Here is a 16,953-nt window from a genome sequence, read left to right as displayed (position 1 = left end):
TGATGACCTTAATTGGGTATGCCCGGTCCTTCAACTTATTGGCTAGCACCTGAGATTGTTCAGAGTAGTGTTGTAAAGTGGAACAATTGCGGCGATACCTCAGAAACTGCCCTACGGGTAAATTATCCCTAAGTGCTCTAGGATGAAATGATCTATAGTGCAATAGGGAGTTTTTGTCCGTTGGTTTTTGATGGACCGTAGTAGTCAGGCCCCCATTTTCGGCCTGTATATCAAGGTCCAGATATACTGCAGTTGTACTGCTCACCGACCATGTGAATTTCAAGCAGCCATCAAGGCCGTTGAGCCACGTGAGAAACTCATTGAGTCTCTCTTCTGAGCCTTCCCAAATACATAGAACATCGTCTATGTATCTCTTCCAGAGGACAATGTTCCTCTGGAAGGGATTGGTGTCAGGGTTGATATGATAGGCCTCAAATTGGCCCACGTAAATACATGCCAGGCTAGGGGCGAAGGTAGCCCCCATCGATGTCCCGGATACCTGAGGGTATAACTGTTCCTTGCATGCAAAAAAATTCTTTGTTAGGGCAATCTCAACACACTGGAGAACAAAGGTCTGTGGTGTATCATAAAACCATTCAGAATCTCTCAGGGCTCGTGCTGCTGCCACCAGCGTAGCCTCCTGAGGGATACTCGTATATAGAGATTCTATGTCTATAGTGACGAGGTAGTGGTTGTCAGGGTTATATGATACATTTTCCAGGATTCTTAAAACATCATCTGTTGCATAATTATTTTTTACCTGTCAGTATACACATGCTCCATAAATGGCCTTGCAATTATCATGTCTGTGACCACACATGTATCTAATGACCCTTATGGAGTCAACTCCTCTTGATTTAATTGTGTCCTACAGTATCATTCCATTGTCACCTATTAAGCTGCCCCCACGGGATGTCATCATTTAATCCTGTGATATGAGATGAAAGCTTAACAATCCTTCCTGATGTTCCTTCAACCAGGCCTGCATTCACAGAAACTCCTGCATCATTGCATGTACAATGCATTTCTGGGCCCTAAAATTAACCGACCCTACAGCACAAACATCTTGATATCACGCCCATTCCCTCAGGTGGATGCTTAGGGGATCATGCTACATTACAGAATAATTATGGGGACCATCCCACATTCTTAGTAAAAAAAACACTGTTGCCGTCACCGTCACCGTCACCACAAATTGCAGGCTTTTAACTAATGGTCCTGGTAACGTGCGTCCTTCCTAAGATGGCCACCTAAGTTGCCAGTCCAGCCTTTCCCGACACTACAACAGGAAATACGCTTAATTAGCCCACCTCCAGCGCATCTCAGTACGGGAGACAGAGCCAGGGTAGGTGAAGGGCAACTCACCAAGCCACTTCTAGTGAGTATGCGACTCCAAACACTGATGGAAGCAATACCGGTAAGTGCATGCTTCTATTTATAACTTGACTGTATATCCCCCACATATAGATCGTGTGTGAGCGACGCACTCACTTTTGACCTACCTACATAATACGGGGTGAGTGATGGGGGTGTTTGACTACTTGGGCTTTTCACGTGACTATATGACTATAAATATAGGTTCGTTAGCAAAAATCACCGTATCCAGGCACAACTATGAGGCTAAGAAAAGCAATTTGTTTGTTAAAATGTTTGTTTGTTTGTTAACTTCATCGCATTTGTCCTTGTTGCACCAAAAGCATCGAATTTTAGACAACAGCGTCGCCAACAACTAACACGGACAGATTGCATGCCACTAGTCATTCTGATGACAACATGTTGCCAATACTAGTTTGACACATGCGTGCATGTGTGGATTGATTTATTTGTCACAGGTCACCATCTGTAAATATGGTTTTAAGAATGGTATACAATAATACAAATGCCTACCAATTGTAATGCCATCATTATTTTAATTTATGCCTTTGTACCACCTTATTTTTTTCAGGTCTCATAACGATACAAGGTGACACTTAACCTTGTACAACATAGCACGGCTGGCGACTTGATTAATCTGCCGAATTGAATACACCAACCCTGCAGTAGTCTACGACTATTAGGATACTATCCTTTTACGGTCCTGACGAAATGCCACTAGACCCCTTAGGGGCTGATGAGACAAGAAACATGTTGACCAACACTAAATAGTGTATATGATGTATAGGATCATTATCTCCAATACCAGGTACACTGTTTTTATTTAGATTAGTGAGCTGCACTAATCAAATTTATTCAATAAGAGTCTCCCTTAACCTATTTTAAATCACACTTACTACACTACTCATTTCAGTTCACATACCTTCACTCACCAAACGGCTTTATCAAAAGAACTCCGACAAAGAGCCCATCCGCGGGTGCCCATCGGGCATTGCAGTACCGGCCCAATGAGGAGCACGCCCAAATGATGAAGCATGACACCTTTCGGGGTGTGTGAGGGCACTTCCCCCATTTGGAGGTTATTCAAGAGACCTGACTACCACTTATATCCTTAGGAACTGCACACCCATACATTTAATAAATATAGCACAGGTCCCAGCTGCATAAAGCTACCCGTAAGCAGATACTGGGCTGAGTTAGACAAACACATTTGCTCACCCTGCACATGTGTGCACACATGATTACATAAAACTAATCAAGAGCCTCCTACCTTAGCTGCACATAAGCCAACTTTATTTTAAGAGGCTGGCACTGAAGGTTTGCCCTCAAATGCTACCATTTTACAGTGAATGAGACTCAGGTTGTGAGACTTGCTCAGAGCAAAGATTACAAAACCGGGCGGTCCAAACACAAACACTCTAGGTGGACTAAAGGGTCAGAATCCAATTCTTAATAGACAGCCCTTTTGTAAGCAAAATAAAACCTTAAAACGATCCATTCCTACCCTAGGAAACTGTTTAGGACAGTAAGGCTTTTTATGTTTACTTATCTATATATGTGAGTCTGGTCCCTACTCCCCTTGTTTTATAAATTTAAAAAACAATTGTTCTTCATTCCCCCATGTTTACTGATGACTCAGAGTGTTTGGTCACATTGACGGTGGCAGTGCCGCTGATCACCATATCTTTGGAGTGGCAGCCAATTAAACCAATAGCAGGGCACCATGTCAACACAGAAACACACACTGAGTTGGTAGGGGGCCTGCAACATGACAAACTGTTTTCACTCTCATTCTACCAAAGTCACATAGAGATTGCTCCTGTTTCATTCTATCAGTTACACTGTGTGTGTGAGAGAATTCTCACTGCAGAATAAATACTTTGACTCAAGTGAGATCAAATTCTTTCTTGCATCTAAGTCTGAGGATAAGGCTAAGAATGATTGAAACCAATGCAAGAAACCCAAATCAGTAATTCCCTAGAGTCCTTTCTGCGACAGACTGAAGAGACTAACAGTCTCTTACTGTCAGTACTTTTTCAGTAGGAGCATCCTTTAGCTCATGGTGTCTAGATAAATTCCTTATCAATCCCAATCCCAGTGCCTTTTTCACACTATTATTTCCACACAGAAACATATTTGTTTCTCAGACATCTTTTCACTCCTTCGTGACCCTAACAGCTAACTAGATTAACATTTAATTGAAGAATTGTAAGGCCACGATAATGAGTGCCCTAAAGGAGGTTGAGGTATTTACTTGTCGGGTAAATGCTGGCACCACAGGAGAGATATTTACTGGGTTCACTTAGAAAGGGGACATAATATGTGGAATTCAGTGAATATGAAATTCCATTTTCCTCTACAAACGGGAGACCTAAAACATAACTCCCATTTGTGACAGCGTTATTGTTAACCCCACATGAGTTATACATACATGAATCTGGCAAGAGTAGAATCTCATAACAAGCAATGTTTAGTATAGTTCAATATGTCTGAAATATATATATATATTCATCTCTTGGCCTGATCTGAGTTATGATATTCTGAATCCTGCACTCATCACATCTTCAAGGGTTTGAACTTTGAAGTCAGCTAATAATACTGCAAATATGAACCTGAGGTGCCTTGTTCTGTGAATAGGCTCTATGGAAGCACAGGTTCAGTGCAATCTCTCTTTATTCTAGGTCTCCACTAACAGACCAAACATGTTTTTACAGTTACTGGGTAATGTTCGTGTAACATCTCCCAGAGACTACACACTAGGTGTTCTAATATTTCACGAGAACTATTAAATGGTTTTATTTCTAAACTGAACACTCCAGCCAATGTTTCATGCTGGTATCATTACTCATGAGAATGCAGGTTAAACATACAGCATTCTATTTTGCTCTTATCTGTAAGTAATCAATCGGCTTTTTGCTAGAAAACATGTGCAACTCTTGCCCAGTTTAATAATCCACTATCTACCTTGCCCCACAACCGCCCTCAGAAGCAGTTGCTAAAAGGGCATTGTCTTCATCAGAGAACTTAATCACTTTATAATACTGACGATAATCCTCAGGACAACTCTTAGACAATTCTGCAAACAAAGGGTCTAAAATGAATGTCTTCAAACATCTGTGCAGCCTTAACAGCCCCAATATTCTCACTTTCCCCTTAAAATCCCTGTTTCTCTTTTGTGCAACAAACAAGAGGCACCACAAATTAAAAATCTGGTGTTTCTCAGGGATCCTCTATGGAGAGATCATCCAATCGGTCAAACTCTATTACTCAGTAAGCACGAGATCTAGCTGGTGACATCAAAAGAAGGTGGGGTTGCAACAGCTACACTTAAAAGCAATACCTGCTGGGCTTCCTTTTAACATTAAGACCACAGTCCTGAGGCAAATGGATGGACCTTTGTATTTCATGTATTGCATGGTGACTGGAAATGTTTGCAAACATGATGTGTAGAGGTTTTGCAATATTAATTGTGTACCTCAATTGGGAATTTGGGCACACACAAGATAGTTCACTCTTGCCAGCCATTCGCCTATCACTAGGGCTGCAATAGCTGATTGTGAACATCTTCACATTTCTGAGAATGGTGATTCCATAATGGAGGACTGATGCTGCCCCTAGAGAACGGTACAAAAGGGGGGTGGTGATGGACGGAGCATCAGAACCAATCAAACACTCACACCCAGTCAACAGATCTGGGTTTGATCCATCACCGTTCTTTAGCCCACTCTGCCACCCCAGTTCAGACATGGCCATATGCAAATCAGTCTGACCCTGTGCCTCATGGGAACAGTCCAGCCCGAACTGCCAAGCCATGCCTTCCCTGGACCGGAAACAAGCTTCCTAGGACCGGTTTCTGGCATTTCAGCCGTCTTCAGCCAGGCTTGCTTGAATCCAGTGGCATAGTGAGCAAGGGACTCACGTCTGAGCATACCCTGACAACTTGGTACAAAGCGGTACAAAAGGGGGGTGGTGATGGACGGAGCATCAGAACCAATCAAACACTCACACCCAGTCAACAGATCTGGGTTTGATCCATCACCGTTCTTTAGCCCACTCTGCCACCCCAGTTCATGAGGCACAGGGTCAAGACTGATTTGCATATGGCTGGGTTCAAACTGGAATGGCATGGTGAGCAAAAAAACGAAGGATTTAGGCCCAGATCTCTGTACTGGGGTGAATGTATGACATTGTTCTGCATTCTGTCCATCAATTGTTGTTTTTGCATTTGTCACCCCGAGTGGGACGGGTATGCTCAGACGTGAGACCCGTGCTCTCCATGCCACTGGAATCAAGCTATCCTGGCTGAAGAGGGGTGAAACCCCGAAACAGGTCCTAGGATGCTTGTTTCCAGTCCAGGGAGGACCTGGCTTGGTAGTTCGGGCTGGACTGTTCCCATGAGGCACAGGGTCAAGACTGATTTGCATATGGCTGGGTTCAAACTGGAATGGCATGGTGAGCAAAAAAGCGATGGATTTAGGCCCAGATCTCTGTACTGGGGTGAATGTATGACATTGTTCTGCATTCTGTCCATCAATTGTTGTTTTTGCATTTGTCACCCCGAGTGGGACGGGTATGCTCAGACGTGAGACCCGTGCTCTCCATGCCACTGGAATCAAGCTATCCTGGCTGAAGAGGGGTGAAACCCCAAAACCGGTCCTAGGATGCTTGTTTCCAGTCCAGGGAGGACCTGGCTTGGCAGTTCGGGCTGGACTGTTCCCATGAGGCACAGGGTCAAGACTGATTTGCATATGGCTGGGTTCAAACTGGAATGGCATGGTGAGCAAAAAAACAATGGATTTAGGCCCAGATCTCTGTACTGGGGTGAATGTATGACATTGTTCTGCATTCTGTCCATCAATTGTTGTTTTTGCATTTGTCGCCCCTAGAGAACAGCAGTGACAGCTGGAACCCCGTGTCATCTTCTCCTATTTTCTTGTCTCCAGGACCTGTCTGAGAGAAATGCAACAGAAAAGGAAGAGGTCAACGGGTGCTGCTTCTAGTGGCCCCTCTAAGGAGGGAAACTCTTCCCCCACCTGGTTGGTTATATGTTTGGATTATAAAGCATCCACTGACTGACAGGATTTCAGTGTGCTGTCAAGACTTGGGCATATAGGCTGTAGGTCTCCTTTGGCTTGTTGATCAGTTTTCTGGAACCGGACCTCCACGGACCCTGCAATCGAGGACTTGGAACTAATTACTCATAGAGGAGTGCATCTTCACTAAATATTTCTCCTAACACCAGTTTTCACCCAACTGGCTGACTTCAACTCGATACTTATCCTTTTCAGTAGACCTGTTGTCCGAAGCAATATGGCTCATTTCTTGTGGAGCGAATGACTCATTACTTACAGCAAAGACAATCACCCTATAACTTACCTTAGTGGAACAATTTGAGTTCCTTTTTATGAGAATCACAGCAGGACTTCCATCCTTAACTGACTTCATCCTTGCAGCTACTATGCCACAGTGCAAATTACATTCTTTCTCTGGGGATTGTGATCTCTATTTGTGCATGCATCACACAAACTGATACATGTGTCTCACATATTTCCAAACAGCTGCAAATGCTTAGCCACATGGCTTGCCCAGTTGTCATGCAGATAAGTGTAAGAGAAAAGAACTAAGCTCAAAGTATCAAACTCAACTTTTACTCCTCTTTTCACAAAGCATTGAAACAGCGTTATCCATTTATACATTAAAAGAAAATCTATAAAAGTTAAGTTGCTAAACGTGTCTGAAGCATACGGTAGCAAAAAGTGATTCTAACTGCTGAAATATAACAGAAACTCACAATTAGAGGGCAGACTCCAGCATTCAGCTATAGAAAAATCTGACAAAGCATCCACCCCAAAAGCTAGGTCCCCCATACGAGAAGGCTTCCTCTTGTCAGAGGTACAGGAGAAAGCTGAAATACAGGGGTCACAATGGGGTCTCTTCTCCCTAGGCTTCTCTAATGGCATTTACATGAATAGCACCATCTTTAGGTTGACTGTTCGTGGTTCCAGTTGCAATCACTGCCAGAAATGACAGCAGCCCAGTGCATCTCCCTTTGTTACCCACTCTCCATATAGATGCCTTAAGGGGAATGTGCTTAAAATTTGCATACCCATTTGTCACATCACTGACTCACCGTGTCAGAATAAGGATGGATTTACGTCCAAGAACAAGTGAAAAGTGGTTCCTCCCCTCCAACACCTCTCCTGCTATAGAGATATATAGGGCAATCATCAAGTTCCGGAAGGAATAAAAGCAACAGCGTGAAGAAAAGGCAAAGGCTGCTATGAACTGCGTCAAATGTATTCAAAGAAACCAGAGGGCTGTCCTCCCCTGTGTGCACTGTGCAGGCAGAGTGCTCAAGATCTGACTAGGACAAATTCAGGAACAAACCCCATTAGACGTAATCAGTGACAGGTTTATGTTAAGCTAAAGAGCCATATTTCCTCTTAATTAAAATGTGCTGTACTGCATGTCACTGTAGTGTGAAATGCAATTGACTGTTGAGACGAAGTAGCAACGTCTGAATTCAAATCTAGACTGCTCGGAAACACTTGGCAATGTCCTGTGCAGTGTTAACATGCCACATATGTCTTCCCTCGCGTGCAGACTAAGGATCTATGGTCTGTGCTGGAAAGGACAACTGAGAATTCATTTAACTGAGGAAACCGGAGTGACTCGGAGAGATGCATTGTCCCTCACAGTGCAGGATCCACGGCTCTCTTGTTGAACGCAGAGGGTAGTTCCTCTAGTAAATTTGAATTGGAATACATATAAGACATTTCTTGGTGGCACAAGGCGTTACCGCCATGCACCTTTGCATATACCAGAAATAATGCACCGGGGCCAATGTGCACACACTGAGAGGCACGAGCCCCCTTTGTCTGATGTCAGGAGCATATTCAGACCTTTCCACAGATCGTGTACCAAGAAACCGGGCAACTTCAGAATAAAGAATTAACCTTTTTAACGATGGAGTTAAGAAATTACATCAATATCTGTCACATGTGCTCTGAGCCTGACCAATTATCCACTCATGTTATTGATGATAAGCTATGAGTCACCATTTTATACAACTGTTAATGTCAAATCTTTCTTTCAGTCATCTAAAATAAAAAGTACGAGTGTGTCCAGGTTACTTTATTGAAGAAATCATTAAAAGTGAAACATGAATTACGTTTTTTATGGAAACTATACATAATTTTCCAAGCTATGGGCTGGATTACGAGTGAGGCTGTCCATTACGGGAAAAATACATGAAGAAGAAGCCAAAAGTGCGGACTAAGGTGGCATGCATTCTGAATCCGAATGTTATGCCTCATTACCAGAGCAGGACCTCATAATAGAAGGAATTTAACACACCCAGCAAATATTACTAATCATGACCTATGTGTACTCTAAGAACGCAACCCATCATAAATGCTTGCGTTAGCATTGCTAGTAGAAAGGCGTTCGAGAACAATTTGAACTTACCGCGGATGAATAGATTGTGCCCAAGGTGTTGGTGTGAGGCACTCTGTTCAGAAATGGGCTTCGATTTAAAGAGTGTGATCTGTTCCCTGATGACGGCCTCCTTACTGGCGTGGATGGTTTTGCAGAAAAAGTGCGATGTTCAGAGCAATGCGTCTGTGACGTCATGGCAGACATTGAACGAGGACAACTCACAGAGCGCCTTATGGGAGTTGTAGAAGATGATGAGGATGAGTATGACGGCACTTTTACGTTTTTGAGAGGGGGTTTCCAATGCATCCTACCTGCATAAGAAGACACATCTGATTTAGAAAACTACAAAATGTATCTACATGCCAAATCTTAGGTCCTTTTTGGTGTGATCATATATCATTTAATAGCTTCTTCCATACCACATGGTCTTTCACTTACCTGAGGGATATGTTTTTCTACTATAACTATTAGACAAACAATTTACAACAGACATTAAAGAACTGATAATAACATGCCCAAAGGTACTGTTCTTTACAATCTGATAGATCCATCATCATCTCATGTCACAGGGAAATACATCTCTTCATCTTTAGGTCTAGTGACTGCACAATATATCACATCACAGACCCTTTGATCTCGACAAAATTAGTCCTAAAGTAAAAGTAAAACTAGCAAATCAATCCAAAATATCAGAGAAGGAGATAAAAGACAGGTATAGGTTTTGCCCGGAGAGCATTTAGTTGCTAGTCGCAAACAACTGTAGCCCCTATGTGATTCCTTGCCATTGGTTACTGTGCTTGAAAGACTAACCATCAGTTTCTTAACTATTGTCGCGAGAGTTAGTGCTGCATAGAAAGCGCTGTCTCAGCGCTCTCGTTGGCAATACAGACTCCGGAGATAGTTTATCCACATGCTGGGAATCACAGGGCAGGAAAAGGAGGCTTCCAAAGAAATCTATGTGGTCGTAACTGTGGCCATTGGCATTAAAAATAGACAAATAATGTATGTGAATCTTAGTCATACAATGTATGCTAAAGTACTGGCTGTTGTGGGGAGCAAGTATACTAAAAATAATTTTCTTAGGAAGACAATCACGCAGTTTGAAAATTCCAATTATATTTAAAGTCTGCAATTATTAAGTGTAAGTATTTTCTAAATCGACTCAACCAAAAAACACACTTCCGTATCCCCTTTAAAGCAGTTCATAAATTAGGAAATGGATTTTGGCCAGTTTAAATTTTGTAGCTGCTCAGATGCCACAGGACTGAACCTTTTGGCTGCAGAGTTACCATGACAAGAATACCCCATTCTCCGTTGGCCTAAGAAGCTGGAACTGAGGCAGAAGCAAGATGCAGGAAGATGTATACCCTTAAGAGCTCCTTCAGCTTACTGACACTTATACTTCTTCGCAACTGAATATAAGAAGTCAAGGTCATGAGTTTCTGACCTCTCTCTGCAGAAGGTTAGAGTTACTTTATATAGTAGCAATCTTAGTAACCTTAAACATGATGTCTTTAAAGGTTGAAGATTAGACTTTTTGACGTTGAGAGCAAGATCCAACTATACCAGCAGCTGAAGGGTGGACAGAACTGCCCACCGTGCTGAATAAATGGCAATACTCTGGTGAGCAAATCCTTGAAATATTGGTGTACTGCTTAGACTACGTCTCCGTAGGGCAGCAGCAACCGGTGACATGTACCAGGGGCGTATGCCGGTTTCAGACTTCAAGATGCAAGACGGGATTCGGAGTTGGTTGTGCTGGGCATCTATCATTAAGCACAGCTATTTTCTGTGGCAGGTATGATTATAAAAGTCACTCATTCTGATCAAATGAAGGATCTTCGGTACAGTGGCGATACATGAAGCCCAATTTTTTTTAGATACTTGTTGATCTTGCCTTTCTGTTCCTTTAGGGGTTTGTGGACCTGCTTTCTTGATGGCCCTGAAGGCGGTTATTCTGTAACCTCTATGTTGTTCCCTGTGTGGACCATATTAAGCATACACCTATCTAGCCTTCGGTCATACCAATTCAGCAAATAACGATGGATCCAGACTCCCACCGCAGGGTCAAAATGGGAGGCGAAAACCTCAAGGGAGTCCGGCCTGCATGTTCTGGCTTTAAACCTGAGAAAATTGTCCACTGGTTGCTCTGACCTCTGTGCTGTCCTGGGGCCGTGTGTATGTGGAATTATGCAGCCAACTCAAGGGAAATAGTAAAACTATGATAACTTTTCTGTTGATTTCTTTGAGTAATGCATTTCTGAGTTGTGCAATTAATTTGCATCGAGACTGTAGTGCTTATATTAAATGTCTCAGTGGATTCTAGTCGTCTGGTCTTTATTTTACTAATGCCGGAGTTTCAAAGCCTGTGCGTGCCATGACAAAAGGCACACTTAAAGAAACAAAGTATCCTAAAGTTTAGCACTGTTGTTTATGATAAAGCTCACCCACCGTTCCCGCCCCATAAACCTGTTATTATGTTTCAGGTTTTTACTGTGTGCAGCAGGCGATTACACAAATAAACAGCCATTGGAAAGAAGTCAATTGCAAAGCCCCATATTAGTCACTTGCTCTTTTTCTGTGACAGGTTTTCCCATTTCCAGGATCCTGCCACAGAGCAGAGACGCGGCATATTTTACGACAGCAATAACATGCTGCCAGCCTACATTGTGGAAAATAAACGAGATTTGCAAACTGGTAATACCAGCTTCAGGTGCTAAATCACTACTTGCCATGGAACCGCGCTCGGCTTCCCTCACTATATTTCAGACAATTACTGAAAGGCTAAAGCAATGAGTTAAAGTGTTCCCACTGTTGTGCCACATTTTCAAGGAAGGCTCACTCAGGGCCTAATTTCGAGTTATGTTGATAAATGCATAGAGCCATCCGGTGACTAGAATGAACCGTTCTGGCTGGTACTGCCACAAATATATACTCTTATTAAGAGAAGTAGAATTGGGAATAACTGGGTGAATCAGGGTTTTCCGTGTGGAATTCCACAGGGAATTGGCAATTCTGTGGGTTTAACATACAAATTTACAAACTGCTCTGACCAAGTGATAAACGTGTTAGTGGCAGCTGGTGAAGGGTAGAAAGCGACAGTGGGGTTGGTGACAGTGGGCAACAGAATGGAAGTATGTTGTCTACAAGTGTAGTACCATACCTGCCAACTCACACGGTGCCACCATGTGACACACAATATTGGCTCCCATCACATGGTCTCCTGGTGAGGAGTCGATATTGCAAGGTGGCAGGGAAAATTAATTGAATGCGACTGTAAATAATGGTTTTACGACTCGTTTTACGAGGCTTTGAACTGCCTGCGTCCCTTAAAGGGGTTTGAAGACACCACAGGACATTGGTACCAGCTTTAACAAGCTTCTTTTTTTTGGGAGGACAGGGCGGGATGGGGTTCAAAAATGCCTCATAAGTACTTCTCGGCACAAGGCCCCGCCCCCTTCAAGGCCCTGCCCCTCCGCACAAGGTGAAATTGTTCTTCAAGGTGGCAGGTATGCAGTACATGTTCCATCTGTGCTTCAGTATAGCGTCTGGCAGGGGGCGTAGAATGAGGCAGGCTGTGCTGCAACTCTCTTCCAATGCAATTTAACTATGTGGATTTTATGGCCAATAAATCCTGTATGGTGTTACCAGACCCATGAAATCAGTGCCAGAACTTCGGCCCACTTGTGATTGAGGATACAGAATTTCCACCAGGAATTCAGCTCTGCCAGTAGCAGCCCGTACCCTGCCAAAGTGGCAGGGCGGGCCAGAGGAGGGAGGTGGGGAGGGTTCAGGGAGACAAAAAAATAAAAAAAGAAACAAAGAAAGAAACATACCTGAACGCTGCCGCATTGCGACAGGCTCCCAGACTGCACTGTGGCCAATCCTAACGCTGTATGAAAGCAGCATCAGGATTGCCCTGAGCACCAGCATCTTGCACTCCCAGGCAGACTGGGAGCCTGTGCCTGCTCTCTCCAGCCCCAGCAATGCAGCTGGTGTTGGAGAGAGACCCATTTTATTATCGTTTTATTTACTGGTGGTGGCAGGGGTGCAGCGCACCTCCGCTCTAATGGAGCGGCCGCAGCAGAGCTCTGCTCACTTCATAATCAGGGCCTAAATTGTGCTCATGCTTTCCAAGTACTTATCTGTGAAAATATGTTTTAACTTGCTGATAGCATGCTAGTGCCACCTTTTAGGAAACGAATTACTTTTTAGTATATTTGACTTGCTATATTACATTCCCTAAATGTACTTTGCTAAAATACTGTGTGGCAATGGTGGAAGAAAATTAAAAAATACATTTGCTCCCTTCAAGGGATAAGAAATTCCATCTAGAACAGCTTAACACATTCCAAGTGCAACAAGCTACACCCATAATGATTATAAACAAGGGCTATTTCGTTGTCTACTCATAAATATATGGTTTCGGCCTGGGTTTCGGGCTCAGGCAGTCATCAAGGCTATACAGCTCTGCGTTTAGCAACATTCTCTCAGTGAGAGGGGTTTATTTCAGACTTGGACATGCTTGCTTTTGGATTCCTAGGGGTTGGACACACAGTTTCTCATGAAAACAGAGGTTTTATGATGTTTTTTCCTCAAAATTGAATGTGTACTGCTTACATCAGAATTGCTAATTCATACGCTGGCGCTGTGTGCAATACAATATCACCTAATATCGCATGGTTACCCAGTGAAGAGCAGACATCAACTTGGTGTGTACAAGGTGATCGGGAAACCCCTGCATGGAGCAAGGTTTCAGCTAATGGATGGAGGATCAGGTGTTTTACACTCTCCCTGGGACCCCAGCGCTGTGGCAGCCTCAAAGCTTTTGTCAGTATTTTTGAAGGAGGGTTGCTTCAGTCTGTGCTGGGCTCAAAGCCCCACTGCTCTCCCCTGCCTTGTCACTTCCTAGCCCTTCCATGACTGATGGCTAGTTATGTGCTTGAAGTCCACCCCTCTCCGTACCCCGCCATCATCAAAGCCTATTCTCCTCATCTCTCATAGTAGTTTCAGTTACATAAATACATCCTCTCTCTCTACTAACATTAGAATACTTTATTGCCTTTACGGTATAATTTGCAAACATTTTCCAAATTTCATTGAGGAAGACCCTGTCTTTACATACTTGTGATTACATACCCTGAAATAAAAATATGTCCCCATTAAGGAGAAATGTTGACTTACGTATGCTTTGGGTTGTCGCATTCAGTGAACAGACGAGAAGGTGCCATTTATCGAGCCACTTATTTTTAATTTCTAAGTACAATACATCCTCTTGCAGTAGAGGAAAAATACATTTTGTTCTTCCATTTTGTTTTATGGTAGGTGGCGAGCTTATTTTCCTGCCTATAACGAATGGTATTGTAATTCAGAATCTGTGTGTACCTTTCACTGTACACAAATGGTCATGTATAATTCACATGTACAGCACACAGTGCTTGCCAGTGTGGTTCTCCTCCTTCCTTCTCACCCTTCTTCCAACTCTTAACCAAGGTAATCCAAGCCACTGATCTTGAGCAATAATCCAAATGTGAAATGAAACATCTGAACGTAGACCTCACTGGGTCCTCACTCATGGTTTGTCATGAACTGGATGCTGAGAAGGTCACTAGCATGAACGTCTGCACTGCCTGAGAAAAGGGTGACTCCACCCATGTAGCCACAGTGCTCGTTATAAGGCTTGTCCAAGCCCAGAACATCAACATGTTGCTTTGGTAATCAACGAAGAAGCCCAATTTTGATATCCTTCGTTCTGCAATAGATTCCAAAGCCCTTCTAGTGTGCTTTGAGCCTCGCACCGCAGGCAGCTCGCAGACCTTTCTTAGTGTGACCATCAGTGGGAAGCTGTGAAAGCATTCCAGCCAGCTCAAATGACGGGCCATGAGATGAGCAAAGTGTTCAAGGCAGTGCCGCAACACAATATGATGCCCCCTCCCCCCAGAATGTTGTGAGAAGTTCCTACCACCCCACACATCTAACAAATGTTCTGTTGACTTCAGTTAAATTGGTGCTCTCTGAGGGGTGAGGCCGCCCTTGCATCCCTGGGATCTTCATTGCGTCCCTGGCTCAAAATCGTGTTGGCTGGCAGTACAAGGAGCGCTTCTGCTTCCTACTTTGATAATGCACACATGCTTTAGTAATTTAATAATACCGCTTTCGGCAATAGAGTTACTAATCAAATTCAGTGGTGGATATCTTCAACGAATATTGTGTGCGTGCCAGAATTGCACAGGATTTATCACCTCGTTAAGCAACTTTGGTGTATATTTTGTGCTCTGTGTTACAACCAGTTTAAAGTCGGTAGTAACAAAAATAAGAAAGCAACATTCAACTTCAGCTCGCAAGATAGAAAGAGGTAGAAAGCTCATTTATATAGGTATGTTTTTGTTGCTGGCTGGTCTAAATGAGTTACCTAGTGTTAATACTGTCAGGTGACGTTGTTAATGGCAATGTGCTATAGCACAGCGAAATGATGACTATAACATTGCGCGTAGAAGTCAGAAAATGTATTCGAGGCTGACTGCAATGCTTAATTTATGTTGATGAATGCAGGTGGATGTCACTGACACTCATTTTGGGGAAACAGGACAAATTGATCATCATAAGACTTTGGCCCAGTGCAAGAGAGAAGAAGTAGAAAAGGGGAAAAGGAGGAGAACAATAGGGAAACAATTACAAAGGGAGAATGCTGGGATGAAAAATCCTGCAAGAGAGAGTTAAAGAGACATAAGGTGGAGGGTGGAGGAAGTAAAAGGTATGAGACTGGATCCAGACCATGCAACCCTATTATTTAGCAACTATGAGAAGGTCATTCTTTTTGCCCTGATCATCCCCATTCTTTTACTGATAACGGTGGTAACTGACTCTGACTGTGCCCTGGGCTTTGCTAACAAGGGCCAAGGCCAGGCCTCTGATGAAAAAAGTACATGGTAATTAGGTTTAATTACAATTGGCAATGACAGACCCCTGTAAGTCCCTAGAATATAAAAGGGCAGGAAGGCTTAGAGGCCCAGTGGATTTCCTGCACTGAAGTGTGCACTGCTATTACCTGCTTTCATGTTTAAATGCAGCTCTGCTTTGCAGATTGTCTTTAAAAGTAAACTGTATACAAATTTGACTTTGGGATTAAAGGTACCAAAGTGTAAATCTATCTTATTTGTCATATAAGTCACCCCTAAGGTCTCCCCTATAGGCAGAGACATTATATAAGATGTTTTATATGCCCTGTTGAGGGGAAAAGTGCCAATTTTGGTTTTCCCCATTGTAGAAACTTAGCTCCATATACTAGAAATTGAATATTTTATTTAAGTATAAATACTGCTAGGAAGGAGCTAAACAATGTCATTTAAGGACTTAAAAGATTGGCAATGATATATTGAACAATATGTCCCTGTTGAATTTCTCACAACTAATACAGAAGAGAAGTTATAGGACTTTCTTTTCTGTGAGATAAAGTCCAGCCTTCTAGCAGCCTCTTCTGATTGGTCAGCCTTAACAGGGCTTAGCCAAGCTTCTCTGATGAGCTAAGAAGTGGGCCGTATAGAGCAGAGGTTATCTGAAGGGGGAACTCTGCATTTGCAAAGAAAAGACTAGAATGGGGCTGAGTAAATCAAATTGGGCTTCAAAGAGTGCAGGACAGTAAGGAATGCAGCCAGTCCTACCTCCTCTTCCTATACCTCCAGCCAGAAGGCATGTCCGGGAATGGAATTTGCAGAAGGTCTGGAGGGGAAGTGTTAATGGAAATGAACCACACCAATACGTTGGTTTGGCCAGGTCTTACTCCACGGAGAGGAATTCTCCATCTTGAATTATAAAGTGCAGTGCTTTGTGGGGCAAGAATATGTCACATTTTGGAGAAAGCTGTTATTTATTTATTTAGTGTTTTATAGAGCGTGAACCAGACCCGTGAGGGTATCAGAGCGCTTTACAGTAGTAACAGGTGGGATACAAGGACATGGGGGGAGAGAGCCAAAGGGATAGGGACAGGTAGATACAATATATTGGTAAAACAATCATAATACAGGATACATTTTGGGGTAAGAACAAGTCGATACATTAAGCTAGAGAAAGCAGCCTCAACACCCGGGAGGTTTGTTAGGAAGTGCCGGGTGGGTATCATAAGGAGAAAAAGCCCAGGGATAG

The 16,953-nt window shown here is 43.1% G+C and overlaps 1 protein-coding gene across 1 annotated transcript in view; it reads right to left on the bottom strand.

Moving 5' to 3' along the window:
* The window catches only part of TTLL7 (tubulin tyrosine ligase like 7), a 925,222-nt gene that overhangs the window by 271,754 nt on the left and 636,515 nt on the right, over positions 1 to 16,953 (bottom strand). The window contains exon 18 of the mRNA XM_085600119.1: positions 8,842 to 9,122. Coding sequence (XP_085456245.1) covers positions 8,842 to 9,122 — 281 coding nt within the window. The remainder of the gene's footprint in view (positions 1 to 8,841; positions 9,123 to 16,953) is intronic.

This window comes from Triturus cristatus, chromosome 4_2, assembly GCF_964204655.1.
Source record: "Triturus cristatus chromosome 4_2, aTriCri1.1, whole genome shotgun sequence".
NCBI classification, from domain to species: domain Eukaryota; kingdom Metazoa; phylum Chordata; class Amphibia; order Caudata; family Salamandridae; genus Triturus; species Triturus cristatus.
This window is presented reverse-complemented; position numbering and strand designations above follow the sequence as displayed.